The sequence below is a fragment of the Talpa europaea genome (genome assembly GCF_964194135.1).
Source record: "Talpa europaea genome assembly, chromosome: 4".
Classification (NCBI taxonomy): domain Eukaryota; kingdom Metazoa; phylum Chordata; class Mammalia; order Eulipotyphla; family Talpidae; genus Talpa; species Talpa europaea.
Genome location: NC_140070.1, coordinates 3,432,788 through 3,446,676, shown reverse-complemented (window position 1 = coordinate 3,446,676; position 13,889 = coordinate 3,432,788). Strand labels below are relative to the sequence as shown.

Here is a 13,889-nt window from a genome sequence, read left to right as displayed (position 1 = left end):
ACATCAAAGGCTATTCCGAGCTCAGTAGTGGTCCTGGAAGCACGTGCCCCCCGAAAGGCAACAGGCTCCCTGAAGAAATGGCTGATTCCACACCCGGGACAGGAAACGAACAAGATGAGGCCGAAAGGTCCAGCGCTGCAGAGGGTGGGCAGTCTGCGTGGCTGGGGTCATGTCAGGTGGGAGAGCCGCCCCGGAGAGCCCAGGACCAAAGCCAGGGTCACCTGAGCTCCAAGTCAGGTAATAAATACACGGATCAAAACACACCGGTATGTTCAGCTCCAAGAGTTCATAATGATTAAGACTAAAAACAAAACCTCCAAAAAAAGTATCACTGACCACCTTTGGGTCCCAGCCCCGTCATTTTGAAAGTAGTGAGTAGAGGGAGGAAGGGGAGCCCTCTGCCTTCCTGTCCAAACCGCATCTCTGACAGCAAGAGAGCCACAGCGCCGCCCGTGGAAGACGCGGTCCAGAGGTTTCCGGCTAGTGAATGAAGGGACAGCAGGTCGCGGTCGTTTCTCTCATTCCTAACGATCTACCTGAGGGTGCGCGCCGGGGTGGCCCTGTCCCTATGAGGAAACCGGACGCTGTGTCCCTGGCGGGCGAGCACACCAGGCCCGCGGCTCGCCCTCTGCCCCGCCCCCGGGCCCGCCTTCCATTGCCCGCCCGTACTAAGAATCCAGGCAAGACAGCAGCTCATTCCACAATTAGCTGCCAGGTAAGGGAGAGCGGAGCCCTAAGATTTAAATAAACTTAAGAGACACATCAACCAAGACATTAAGAAAATTAAATGAATATTTCATGATATTAAGAATGTATTGATTTATTATTTTTTTTAAGTGCCTTCCTTTGGCACTTATCCCCTGCCTTTACAAATGAAGTGGGGTGTCTGGGATCCCTTCAGAACAACCCCTGGGAGCGGGCACAGAGCCGGCTGGGGTGTAAGAATGAGGCAAGATGGCCAGGAGGTGATGCCCGCCAGGGGTGCGTGGGGGCCCACACCACTTTTCTCACTACTCATTTGTTTGATAACTTCCATTATGAAAACCTTAAGATGTTTTAACTTCATTTTTAAACAAAGCTCGTGTTACCCAGGGTACAGTTTTCAGTGACAACGACGCACTTCTCTGTGCTATTTTACCAACAGCGGCATGAGCTTTCGCCACCTGCACTCACAGCCTTGCAAATGGGCCGTGGGGCCAGAGAAATGACAGCAAAACAAACAGGTCAAAAGCTGCAATACAGCAAAAGAAAGATACAAGAAGGTTAAAAAGAAACTCTATTGAGTGGGAGAAAATACTCACAACACACAGCCAGGGAGGGGTTACTATTGGTAATACTGAACATGCACTCAGTCCGACAACAAAAAACAAGCAGTGTTAGTAAACGGGAAGCAGGCGCGAACAGACACTCCGCCCACGAGGAGCCCCAGCAGACCCACAGACATGAAAAAACGCCCACCCCAGCTTCTAGTGAGAAGGGCAGGTTAACACCACAAACGGCATCTCACACCCTGACGCCGACACGTGGGATAGGCCCCACCATGCAGTTCCGGGGAGGCCGAGAGGAGGGGCAGCCCCGGCACGCGGTGGGGGAAGCGACGGCACCACCTGACGGAAAGCCACCAGGACTGAAAATGGAAACACCAGACGATGATCCCGCGCTGGGCCTCTGTCCGCTGAATCCGCGTCCATCAACACAGCCACACGTTCCCAACAGCGGGACGCAGAAGCAGCCAGGTTGTGACCCGACAACAAGCAGCGTGGCCTGGCCACAGGCTGCAACACCTGCCCGCGGGGGAAGACGAGGCGCAGCCCACTCAGCAAGATGGCCGCGCGCAAGAGACCCGCGTGCAGGAGAGCGAGTCGGACTCGGGAAAGTGGGCGCCGGACATCACGTGGCAGGTGACCGACGGTGGAGTACTCTCCGAGCCAGCGGACATCAAAATAAACACTGTGGGGGCTCCACAGTTAAGGGGGGGACAAGGGGCTAAAACGAGTGGTGCTGGGAATGAACGAATGAATGAATAAATTCACACAGAACCTTAAAAAGAAAACGAAGTTCAAGTCTGTGCCTCCATGTCTGTCAGCCACCCTGATGGACACGCGGCTCTCCGCTGTGTGGCCACCGTCTGAGGGGGCGATGCCACCTGCCTGCCATGGGGCTGTCCTGACACGGGCCGGGGGGGACTGTCCTGAGCAGCGCTGAAGTCCACCACTGCTGACCGCTGCTCGGTGAAGACGCTGACTGTTGATGGAGTCAACAGTCCTCCCCAGCTGTGTATTGTATTTTCTCCCACTCAATAGGGGATAACCTTCTGTGCCGCCCCCCACCGAGTAGGTGCCCCCATCAGGTTCCGATCATTTTCAAAACCGTGAAATTTTTTAAATTAAAAAATAAAACAATGGGCCATGACAGCGTCCTCAGGCCTATGCCCAATCTGTGATGCCCATATAGCCACAAAGGAAATATTATGAAATCAAGTGCAAAACAATCAAGATTGACCTTTTGGTGATGTGAGATTCCCACCCCGAGCCCCCCACGGGACTGAAGCAGCTCGGGAACGCTAAGGCCCCCTCACACCCGGGACCACAGAGAGGAGCCGGCCTGCCCAGCTCCCGCTCGCCGCACCCGCAGCTGCGCCCGAGCCACTCTTCTCAGTCCTGGAAACATGCGCTGAGACAGGAAGGGGGCGAGAGTAGAGCAGGAAGCCAGTGCTGAGCTCAGCTGCTCCCCACACTCCTCCCTGTGCACTTTGCTGAGCTCTTGCCTCAAAAACCTGTTGAACTGGTTTCGACACTGATTGGCAGTGGGTTTTCCACGTGATGACTAAGGGCTGGCGGGCACCACCCTTGCTAATGGGCGGGCTCTAAGAACCAAAGCCACAGTTCCCTGTGACCCACAGCACTGGGAAGACAGTACACACGCTCTCGTCCAGTCAGCTGGAGCCTGGTCTCTCCAGAAGCGACCCGAGGCCCTGAGGTCCGAAGGGCCACTCACTCCCCTGCACCTAGGACAGGCGTGGCCACCATGCCCACGCCCATGTCCCAGGCCAACGGTGCTGTGCCCTCGTGTGCCCCACACACTCCTGCAGCCTGAGCGCAGCCCTCACCCCCTTGTGTCCCTGTGGGCAGATACGCTCAGGTGTCCTGCTGGAGGGATGCAGGGGGAGAACAGGGAGACAAGTGGGGTCAGAATACGACGAAGCAAAAACGGGGTGCCAGGAGGACTCATGGGGCACGAGGAGGACTCAGGGCGGGCATGTAGGGTCAGGCCCAGGACTGGGCTCATCCCTGTGGTCAGCAGGAATCAAGCGCCCTGGTGAGGGGAGGAAACCTGGGTGGAAACTGGCTTCCCTGGGTAAGTGCGCAGACCCCTGGACCCACCCAAGCGCGGGCAGAGCAACCCAGAGACAGAGGTCACTCTGGAGGGCCTCTCAAGGAAAGCGGGCAGCTCCTGGAGGCCAGTACCCGGGCACAGGGCAAAACATGGGCTGCAGGACACGGCACACTGAGGTCTCTTTAGAAACAGTCTTGAAATTCGAAAAAGATCGTGACATTGATTTTCTAAATACCCACAACTCTCAAAATCAGCCACGCGCCTACCCCGTGGCGGCCGGGACCTACCATGCACACGAGCTTTTTGTCCGGGATGTCCTTGTCGGCAGAGACCTCTGCAGCGTCGTCCCCTCCCGCCATCCTCTCCCCGATGTCGCCGCTCACACGCATCACCTCCACGTGCAGCCGCCCGGCCACCTGCAGTGGGGAGCAGACCCTCTATAGACGTCGCCGCCTCTCTCCAGACATCCGCAAGCCCAGGCCAGACTTTCCCTCAGGGCCTGCGCTCACCACCCTAAGCAGCGTGGAAACGCCAGGAATGTGAGACCCAGAGCATCACCCGGCATTACGATGAGGAACGGCCCCAGGGTAAGGGCCGCCGCGCCACAGGTGACACGCGCAAGGGGAAGACGCACCTCTCCCCTCTGGTTGATGATGGGGACCGCGTACTGCAGCTTCACGTCATAGAGGAGGGTCTCCAGGAAGACGTTGGCCACCCCGATGAGACTGTGGTTTTCCTGCTCGTCGTAGAAAGGGTCGGCTCGCTTGAAGTAAGACCGCGTGACCTTCCAAGAGATCCGGAACATTCAACTTCAACAAGACAGCCCGGCTGAGGTCTCGTGCTGCCACGCGCCCCCGCCTCCTCCTGCCCATGCCCTCCACCGCCAGCGCCCGCCCTGCTCATCAGCACTCCCAGTATCTCTCCTCCTGTCGGGGAGACAGAGAAACACACACGGACTAGAAAGGTAGAAACTACTTTGCATTTCTCATTCACATCCATTTTTCCGCCAGGTTCTCAGCAGCGCTGCCACAGAGCGGTGGCCCCAGGGACCACGCTGAGCTCACATCAGAGAACGCAGGAGACAGTGAGAACTGTGTTTAAGCGAAAACGTCCCCTAACCAGAAGAAGAGATTTCTACTGGTGACTCTCTGGGAGAAATGAACATTTTATGAAACGAGGCTAAAGAAACAGACGCCACCGTGTTAGAAATACAAAAGAAAAGTGCACCCTACGCATCTCTACTTCAGCACGTGCAGGCCCTTGCCGGCCGAAGCGGGAAGAGCCACACCGGAAGAGAAGGCGCAGAGGCAGCTCCGCGGGGCTCTAACCCCTCGGAACACGGCCCGAGGACACAGATACCAGGGCCCGCCCAGACACAGACACTGACACAGGCACAGACACTGGGCCTTTCTTCTCTGGGGGTCAGAGGCGCTGGAGATGGAAGGGACGCAGTGACGTGGGCTCGGCCCGGGCCAGGACAGGAGGCAGAGTGAGATGTGAGGATTCCACCAGAAATCCCGCGGACACAAAACAAGCAAGAAACACATGCCAAAAAGTGGGTTGCTGGAATTCTTGCTGGAGAGCGAGGGTGAGGTTTCTTCTGGAAACAGGTCTGCTGTTTGCAGACACGGCGGTTCTCCCCGGAGCGGGCAGGCGCACGCGGGCCTGGGCCCCTGCATGACACACGGGTGAGTCGTTCTCACAGAGAACTTACGGGGCTGTCCTCGTCACACTCCTTCCACTCCTGATACAGGTCTCTCATATCCAGCAGCCTGTTGTCCAGCTTTTCCAAAGACCAAATCTGCTTTCCTTTTCCTTTTCTTCTCACCTGGATGGCGGGTTCGCTAAGCAGAGAGCCTCGCTGCAGGGACAGGGGCGACACTGTGAGGACGCAGACCTGCGGGACGGACCAGGACCCTGGCCCTTCCCCCAACAGGGGCGAGTGGTCCCAGCGGGGGCCTCGTGCTCCCGGAAAGCTCACAGGCCCCCGGACCACCTTTCTACCCAACCACAGTTTAAAATTTGTATTTAAATTTAAAGATGTATAGACTCGGGTGTGCGTTTACGTTGAAAGCCCAAAGCCCAGGTCCTGTTTGGCGGGACTTGAGACAGAAATGTCTCCTTGGCCCCTCACACAACAGAGAGCAGCAGAGCCTTGAGCACTGGGAGGTGAGCACTGGCCGGCAGGGGACAGCTCACAAACTGCCCTTTACCTTTCAAGAGTTTCAAGTTTGAGGTTTTTTTGAATGGGGAGCATCTTAATGTGGCACAAAGGACAAAATGGTCAAGAGAGGGCACTGAAGAGTCTCCTGTTCACCCACTTAGAGACAGCACGTGATCCGGGGTTCCCGATACTCACAGCCGGGACTTATTAAACCACAGAGAACTCGACAGAGATGCCGAGCACCGTGAGTGCACTAAGGCAAAGAGAAACTCGCTTTAAAATGGGTCATTTTAACAGATTTGGAGAGAAGGGGTTGAGGACAGAGCATGGCTGGGAAGGGGGTGAGGGGCCAGGGTATATCTAGAGGATGAAGCACATGCGTGAGCACAGGCAGAGCATCGCGGGGCAGGTGCCGGGCCTGGGCTGAGGGCCCCGGGGGCCGAGGCCGAGCCCTGGTGGCGGTGCTGGGCAGCCCAGAGCCGGGCCTGAGCTCACCTTCCTGTTGGCGTCCAGGCTGGAGGCTGGGATCTGCAGGGTCACTTTGTACTCCGTCTTTTTATCCAACTCCTCCGCGATGTAGCTGGCCTCTCGCACCAGCAGATTGGCCTTCACGATTTGTTCCCTCAGCTTCATCAGGCTGTTGTTCAGGGATGCTTCTCTTTAAAAAAAAAAAGTCGTTGGTTGGGGTTTGGGGGCCCGTCAGGCAGCACCCAAGACATCACAGAGCACGTGACGACAGACTCTCAACACTGCGGGCCCAGGTCATCGTCCTCTCTGCGCCCGCGACTGGAGCCCCGAGGGACCCTGGCCCCACCCGTGCCCACCCTGGGGGGCTGCAAGCTTGGCCACTTGGCGCTGCAGCCAGCCAAGCTGGCTGCTTGGCTGCCCTGACTGGCTGCAGATCAGTGGTGCATCTCAGAACTGGAGACTTGAACCAGGAGACCAAGGCAGGCCCTACAGGCTGCCAGCCTGGAGACCCAGCTCCAAGGAGCCAGGGGGTGCTGTGTGCAGCCCGTCACCTCGGACTAGGCGGGCACGGGAGGCCAACAAACTGGAGCGGATCAAATCCGCACCCGGAATCTCAGCGGCTCCGAGCTTGGCCGACCTGAGGGAACCGCTGAGATCAGCGCCCATTTTTTTCTCTTTTTTAAAAAGCGTCTACCCAAGCTTCAGAACCTAAAGTACCATACAGTGATAGAAAGTGTGACTTCTAAGTACAAACATATGTTTATTCCAAGCAGAAAGCCACACATACAGGCTGAAGACAGGCAGTGCCTCCCAGGGCAACTTCACAGAGGCCAGTACAAACGGCCCCTGCTGTCTCCTCAAACAGGAAAAAGCCAGAGAGGAGATGCCAAGTGGCCTTCACTCCAACACCCTCTGCTCACAGCCTTCTTTCCAGTAAGATCTAGACCTTTCCGTCTGAAGCTCGCCCAGGCGCACCCACCTCTCCTCGGCCCACTGCCGCAGGCGCTGCTGGGCGCTGGGCGAGGGCGTGGACAGCCTGTCGGCGCCGCGGCAGTTCTGTTTCTCGGGGGACAGGCGCCGGCGCAGCTGCTCCAGCTCCTGCTCATACATGAGCCGCTGGCGCTCTAGGGCCGAACGCTTCTCCTCCTCATGCTGCTGCTCCAGGCTGCTCAGGATGGACTGCATGGGGTCTGAGGGGGTGGTTCAGAGTGAGGGCCGAGCACACAGCACGCCTGCAACGGCCTCGCCTCATCATGCTGTTTGGTGTCTGGTTCGTAAAGTCGTTGGGTGAGGTGCGGCTTCCCGCCCCAGGGCCCTGCCACTTACACCTCGGAGAGGCAGGTCTGCTCCACTGCCTGCGCATGCCTGAGGCAAGGCAAGTGCCCCCAATGCCCTCCAGTACCGAGCCGAGGGGCGCTACCCGCGAGGGTAATGCCTGAGTGACTCGCACAGCAAGGCGGAGAGAAGGGAAACGTTTGTGAATAACACAGAAGCCAAGACAACGGGACAAAGTCCAGATACCCACGACCAAGGGTCTCCCTCTGGCTAACGTGGCCAAGGAACACCGTCCCGCCAACGTGCTCACCGTTGCTGCCCAGGGCCTTCATGGTCACCTCCATCTGGGCGTACTCGTAGTTGAAGTTGACCTCGCTGGACACCTCGCTGGAGGAGTCGCCGTCCACGTCCAGCTGCTCTGAGCTGGTGTCGTTCCTCGTGGACAGGTCTTGCTCCTCGTCTTCCCGGTCTGCTTTCTTCTTCCTTTTAGGCAAGTTGAGTCTGGGGAGCAGGGAGATGACTTTTTAAATAAAGACATGCACTTACTGTGACTGCGCTCGGGAAGTTTACACTTTCACGGCGGGAAACAAGCACACGTGCAGGCACACAGGTGTGCAGTCACACAGAGAGCGCCCGCAGGCCCCGGGGCTGTTTCAGGCCGGGGTTCACACTGGAGACAAACCCCACAGACGCCAGAGAACAGACCGTTTCTGTGGAGTTTACTCTCTAGAGTGTCTCCTTCTGTGTTAGGCATTATCGTCGCTAATCGCCACCTCAAGAATGACAGATGCATCCTACCTGAAGAAGTGGTTGTTCCCCCAGAGTATCCTGTCCCCGTGGTGCAGCTGGAGAGGGCTAGACACTGAGGAGCCGTTGACAAACGTCCTGCGGAGAGGAAAGACCAAGCAGGGCAAGAACGATGATCATATTCTCCTCCTGAAGCTCGTGAGACCAGAGCTCTAGTTACCAGCAACAAGAAAATGATCCATTTCCCCAAATAAATCCTGCCCAGGGTGAACTGCAGTGTTTGTGTTTACTTCTTGGTGATGTTCCTGAAATGCTATGGGACTAAGGACAGCAGGTATTAGCCTCCAGTTTTCAGAGTTTTAGGTTTCCTAGGTAGCATTTTAAGGAGTAAATACATGACCCTACTGTAATAATAAAAAGATGGTGCTTGGTACGCAGTACAGCCACAACAGAAAAAAGAATGTCCAAACTAGATAGATAAAGAGAGCCAATCAGCCACTGGACTCTAGAAATATCTGCAGGCATCAATAATAAATGGAACCCATGTGAGAGTCTCCCACAGCCTCCTAGCGTAAAACACACACACACGCTTCCAGTCAGTGGAAAGTTTGTCAGGCCCACCCGACGGCTTGACAAATGTTAAAGAGAAGAAATGATGAGCAGAGGTTGTTAAGGGAGGAGTTTGGAGAAGCAGAAGATAAACAGAAAATCAGACCACGATAGGACTGACTGGGCCTAAGACATTCTGCACCCAAACCAGCAGAGCCCCCCAGTCATGAGGTGAGCTAGGCAGGTGCCATGACAAGGAGACCAGGGCCTCAACAGGGCAGGTACGGGGAGGGCGCCATGGAATGGAGTTAAATCAGGAGGATGTGGAAATCTTCATCAAGAGAACCTCAAAGCAAGCAAAGGCCGCGTGTGCTGTCACTGCCCGGCTAGACCTATCCTCCTCTGAAAGAGGAGACTGTGGTCCGGTACCTGGTGTTCTTCTGCGGCGTCAGCTCCACCTGGCCTTCTGGTGTGATGTCTATAATACAGTGCTCAGGGAGGATGCCCATCCCACACAGCTGGATATCTTGGGAATCCGCCGAGCCTATCAACGTGTGTTCCTAGAAACAATCACAGCTTCTGATGAGTGCGGAGTTGAAGGTGCCACCCCAGTCCTCAGCTGGTGGGGGGTGGGGTGGGGTCGGAGGGGCGCCTCCCTCTCAGATTCATTCATTCACGAGTTCCATTCCCCCCCAGGCAAAAATGCCCGACTTAGGTTGTGCGTTTCCACTTAAATCTGTGCCATGTACTTGCGTCTACGTGATAGCCACTCCTGTCCCCTGCAGCCTTTGCCTTCATTCCACTGTAAACTTGATTTCAAGGATTTTGCACTATCCTCTGAGCCCGAGCCAGGCGTCAGCAACGCACTGGGAACACCCAGGTGAGTGACGGTGAATCCGTCACTCACCTGGCCTCACCCAAGACCAGTAACTACAAAGACAGAAGGCCACTCAGAGGTCAGGAATCTGAAAAGACCAGAGTTAGTTTAGCATCCCCTGGCCACCTCAGCTGTGGTCTTGACTCAGACCCCCAATGGTCCAGTCCACTGAGGCCCAATTGCCAGCCGTACTTTCTGGCAAGTCACTGAGCAAAGTCTCAGCATGAGGAACCTTCACCTCTGCTCCTACACGGAGCCCACATGGCTGTGGCCCAGGTGCTCCAAGGCCACTGTCTCCCACATACCGGGATTGGGGGTCAGACAGGGAACCTTTTAGGTTTGAGACTCACGCGCAGGGCGTCAGCTCAGCCCTTGCAGTGTGACAGTAGCCAGACAACACACAAATGGGCATGCCCGGCTGCTTTCCCACAGAACATGCTAGGGACATCTAAACGTGAGCTTCATAGAATTTTCATGTGTCAAAATATTGTAACTCTTTTCATAAATTTTCTGCCATTAAAAAAAGTCAAGCCGTTCCTGCTGCCCTTCCAGGCACATAGGCGGGCAGGGGGACATGGCCCATGGGGGCTGATGGTGGACCCCTGATGGGGCGTCGCTGAGTCCCGCGGCCTGACACCGTCGCCACAGACACGGAGTCCCAGCTGGGAGCTGAAGCTCCCACCTCTACCGCCCTGCCGGCCCAAGACATTCCGCACGTCTAGGGTGTCCACAGACATTTCCAGTGAAGGGGTCAAGGCAGAACTTTTATGCCCATGTCCCTCATCCCATGAGTCTGTCTGTCCCCCAAAATGCTGCACCACCACACCCAGCTAATGAGCGGCAGCCCTGGGAGCTGCCACGAGTTCTCTTTCCCTTACCAGACCCCCACCCGCATCCATCAGGGGACCCTGTCCTTCTAGCAGGACTCAGCTCATCTCCCCATCTCTGGCCGTGCCCCAGCTCAGCGCCAGGGTCTCCTGCCTAGGGGGTACATGCAAGAGCCTTCTATTTCGCCCGGTCCCCATCCACTCCCATCTCAGCGCTGACCCTGTGACTCCCCCATTTAACACCCCCGGGGCTCCCTCTGAACTTCTAAGTGGGGGACCCACCCACCAGCCCCTCCCCACGTCCCCCATCTCCCCGGGCACATCATCCAGCCCCAGGGCCTGATCTGCTCCTGAGTCGCTGCTGGCTCCTCCCGAGCTGCCCATTCCCCTGATCGTCACGTCGGTGGTTTCTCATCTTATTCTACCTCAGTGTTGCCCCTCAGCGGACAGGCCTTTGTGTATACGGCTCCGTCACAACAAACGCACCCCGGGAGACAGCAGGGGTAGAACTGCCCTTCTCCTTCTAGGGAAGTTTTTTAATTTTAAAAACTTTTTGTTGACGTACCACCATTTTACGGCCCTGCTAGTGCTCGTGGGTGTGGCTCCCCCGGTGCGGTCCCCGCAGCCCGCCCACCCGCCACCCAGGGTCCTCTGCCACAGTCCATCTGTAAGCACATTCAGCAGCGGGAGCTAAGCTACTTGGTGTGCCGGGGATACTGCTGAATGGGATTGCTCATACTGCTAGGCTGAATGTCACGCAGAGGGAAACTGATCCCAGAAACCCAAGATTTTTCCAAATTTTAGCTAATTTAAATAAAAACTTGCTAACTAATTGAAGCATGACACCCCTGAGAAATACGATTATTTTTCATGGCAAAAGTGGCGGCAGAGCCTAGGACGGCACCTTTAAGTAGTAAACCAGCAGCTCATTCAGAGCAGGGTCAGCGTTCAGGTTGACAAGGAAACACTTGTCGTCCCCGACTTTGATTCCCGAGGACTGGAGTGAGATCCCGAGGCTCTCGAGCTGCTTCTGTCGCTCCTGTAAGTGTGAGGGAAAGGCAAGGCCTAGTGTCATATTAAATAACTCTGTGATCCCGATATGGTCTCTTAGGATATATTCTAGATTGTTGCACTTTTCTCTTTCTAGACTCTATAATGTTATTTTATTAATTATAACCTCTTTTTATTTTTGAAAAACGAAGTCCTCACAAATAGCAACCAAGTACTTATACTTTTGAGTTTGAAATTTTCATTCTTGAAAATAACTAATTTCTATTTAAATAGAACTCATCTTTCTCACTGGATTCTGCATATGTGAAAAGGGATGGTTTGTTCAACTGTGACCTTTCTCAAAAGCCACGTGTTCAGTATGCTCTCCAGCTGCACAGCCCCAGTGACCCCTCCCGACAGAGCCCTGGCCCCAGTCCGCCCTTCGATCCTGCTCTCCACCCTCCCCGTCCTGCCCTGTCCTGCCCTGTCCTGCCCTGCTACGCGCAGAGTTGCCCTGCAGGCAGGAGCAGGTACGGGACAGCCTCCAGGCCCTGGAGGGTTGGTGATGCATCCCCTGGCTTAGGGGTTCCCCACCTGTGCCTTCTTCCTGGAGCACACTGGTTCTCAAACGTGGTAACTACTCATTTGACCATTTGTCTCTGAGGGCTCGGGCCCTCTCTGCCCACTGTCTCAGCACAGGTGCCTAAAATGTGCCTTTGTGAATTTACCCAATTGCAATTTGTACAGGCATTCAAGCACTACTTTCATAAGAATATGAACCCTTCTATATACCTAAAAACAAAAAAAAAAGGCATTTTTTCCCTTGCAAATATTAAACTCATTAGGTGATAAGACCATGTATGAAAAATTAAGCAAGTATTGCACCATTAAAGGGCCAAAAGGTTTGGGACAGTCTCCAGAGAAATTCACAGTCTGGGGCGTGCTCTGGGGTGGCCATGCTAGAGCGGGGAGCAAGGACCTGAGCGATCTCCTCGGTTTTCCGTAACTTCTCCTCCCAGGTCACAGTCATCTCCTGGATCAGCTTCTCTGATTCTTCCAGCCGGTCTTTGAGCTCCGGAGATTTCATTGCCTGCAAGCGAAATGTTCACTTCGTGAGATGTCCGTACGCAGCCCTGAGAAAGTCAGCTAGATCCAGAGGGACCGCATGCGAAGGGACGCCCCTCGGCTCTGATGGGCCCAAGACTTGACAGTGACATCCGCATCTGCCCAGACTAAACTTGCTCACACCGCGAACTGGGCGCTGCTATTACACCAGGAAGAGAAACAACATTTCAAAGAAGCCTGGTGAACTTAAAATTACTCCTGTAAAAACGGGCAAAACTCAAGAGGCAAAAATACAATCAAGATAAATGCCTTAACCATGTGTTGGAGGAATTTACTACCAGAAAAACCCACCAGGAAACGGGTTACAAGAAAGAAGAGGGCATCAGTCCCAGCCCCACAAAGGTGACCCCCTGGGGCTGGGGACCTTGGGGACAGATGCTGATCAAAGAAGGGATCTGAACCCACAACTTTATTCTACTCCTGACAATGGGACAACGCTGGGCTGTAGGTTAGACTGGGGCGGGAGTCCAAACTCAGTAATGGAACACGCATGTCCCATGGAAAACAACGCCACCAAGGAAGGGTCCTTCTGCTAGGAGGTGCTGTTTTCTACAAACAGCCCACGCCATGGAAAAAGTAGATGATGGTGTTCAAGGCCGCATTGCGATTTCCACTCTGACTTCAACCATGAACAAAGGATACAATAAAAATCCCATTATCTCCACTCACTCTGCACCATCCTCTGCACTAAAATTGAACTGCACACATTGTGCCTCCAGCCTCTCTCTGTCCCCTCTTTTCTATTTCACCTCTTCTCCATCGTCTGCGGCCCAGACCGTGACACCTCGAGTCCCACTCTCCTCTCTCCCACTCAGTCCTTGAACACCTGTCAGAAGTCGCTACACTTCAACTCCCACCACCAGCCTTCCTTTTATTTATTGCTCGAATCTCGCTTCCCTCGGGAAATGCAAACATTCTCAGAGGCGTCCTCGTCACAGGCCAGGGGCAGCACCCCAGCGGGGGCCTGGAGGTCCCCGGCACCCAGCGCCGCTCAGCCAGCCGCACCTCAGCTTTGGTCAGCTGCTCCCGGAGCTTCTCCACCTCCTCCCGCAGATCCCGGATGATGCGGGCATTGGGGTCCTCATTCACCACCGCGTGGTTCACAATGTTTTTGGCGCGGTCGGCGTAGCGCAGCGTTGAGAGGGTCTCGTCGTAGTTGTCCGCTGCCGGGCTCACGGTCGCCACCATGGCTGTCTTGCTGTTGCCCCCGAGACTGTCCTGGGGGGGAGAGCGAGTGGCATTTAAAATGGGCCAAGGAAGCAAGAGAGAACGCTCAGGTCACAGAGCGAGTGACCCCCAGGTGCTTCAGGACCCGGCCGGGCTAAGACCGGGCACCCAGACCCCAGCCTCTGCCGCTTCTCCTCTTCCTGTCTAGCTCCTTTTTTACAAAAGGCAGCTTTGGTGGTTGAGAAAAGACGTGTGAAGTCTACGTTTATTTTGGCTTAGTAACTACTAACTCTAAGTCAATGTGCTGTTGGCAGACGGATGCCCCATGTCCACCGGCTGCTCAGAACACGGAGGACGGCCTCGC

At 55.3% G+C, this 13,889-nt stretch overlaps 1 protein-coding gene across 2 annotated transcripts in view; it reads right to left on the bottom strand.

Moving 5' to 3' along the window:
• KIF13B (kinesin family member 13B) overlaps positions 1-13,889 on the bottom strand; it is a gene marked incomplete at both ends in the record, with an annotated part of 127,182 nt that overhangs the window by 45,352 nt on the left and 67,941 nt on the right. For both annotated transcript variants that reach the window (XM_084232303.1, XM_084232304.1), the window contains 11 exons: positions 3,624-3,752; positions 3,971-4,120; positions 5,051-5,197; positions 5,996-6,158; positions 6,948-7,158; positions 7,554-7,744; positions 8,042-8,128; positions 8,969-9,099; positions 11,148-11,282; positions 12,213-12,323; positions 13,364-13,576. In XM_084232303.1, the coding sequence (XP_084088429.1) occupies positions 3,624-3,752; positions 3,971-4,120; positions 5,051-5,197; positions 5,996-6,158; positions 6,948-7,158; positions 7,554-7,744; positions 8,042-8,128; positions 8,969-9,099; positions 11,148-11,282; positions 12,213-12,323; positions 13,364-13,576 (1,668 nt within the window). The remainder of the gene's footprint in view (positions 1-3,623; positions 3,753-3,970; positions 4,121-5,050; positions 5,198-5,995; positions 6,159-6,947; positions 7,159-7,553; positions 7,745-8,041; positions 8,129-8,968; positions 9,100-11,147; positions 11,283-12,212; positions 12,324-13,363; positions 13,577-13,889) is intronic.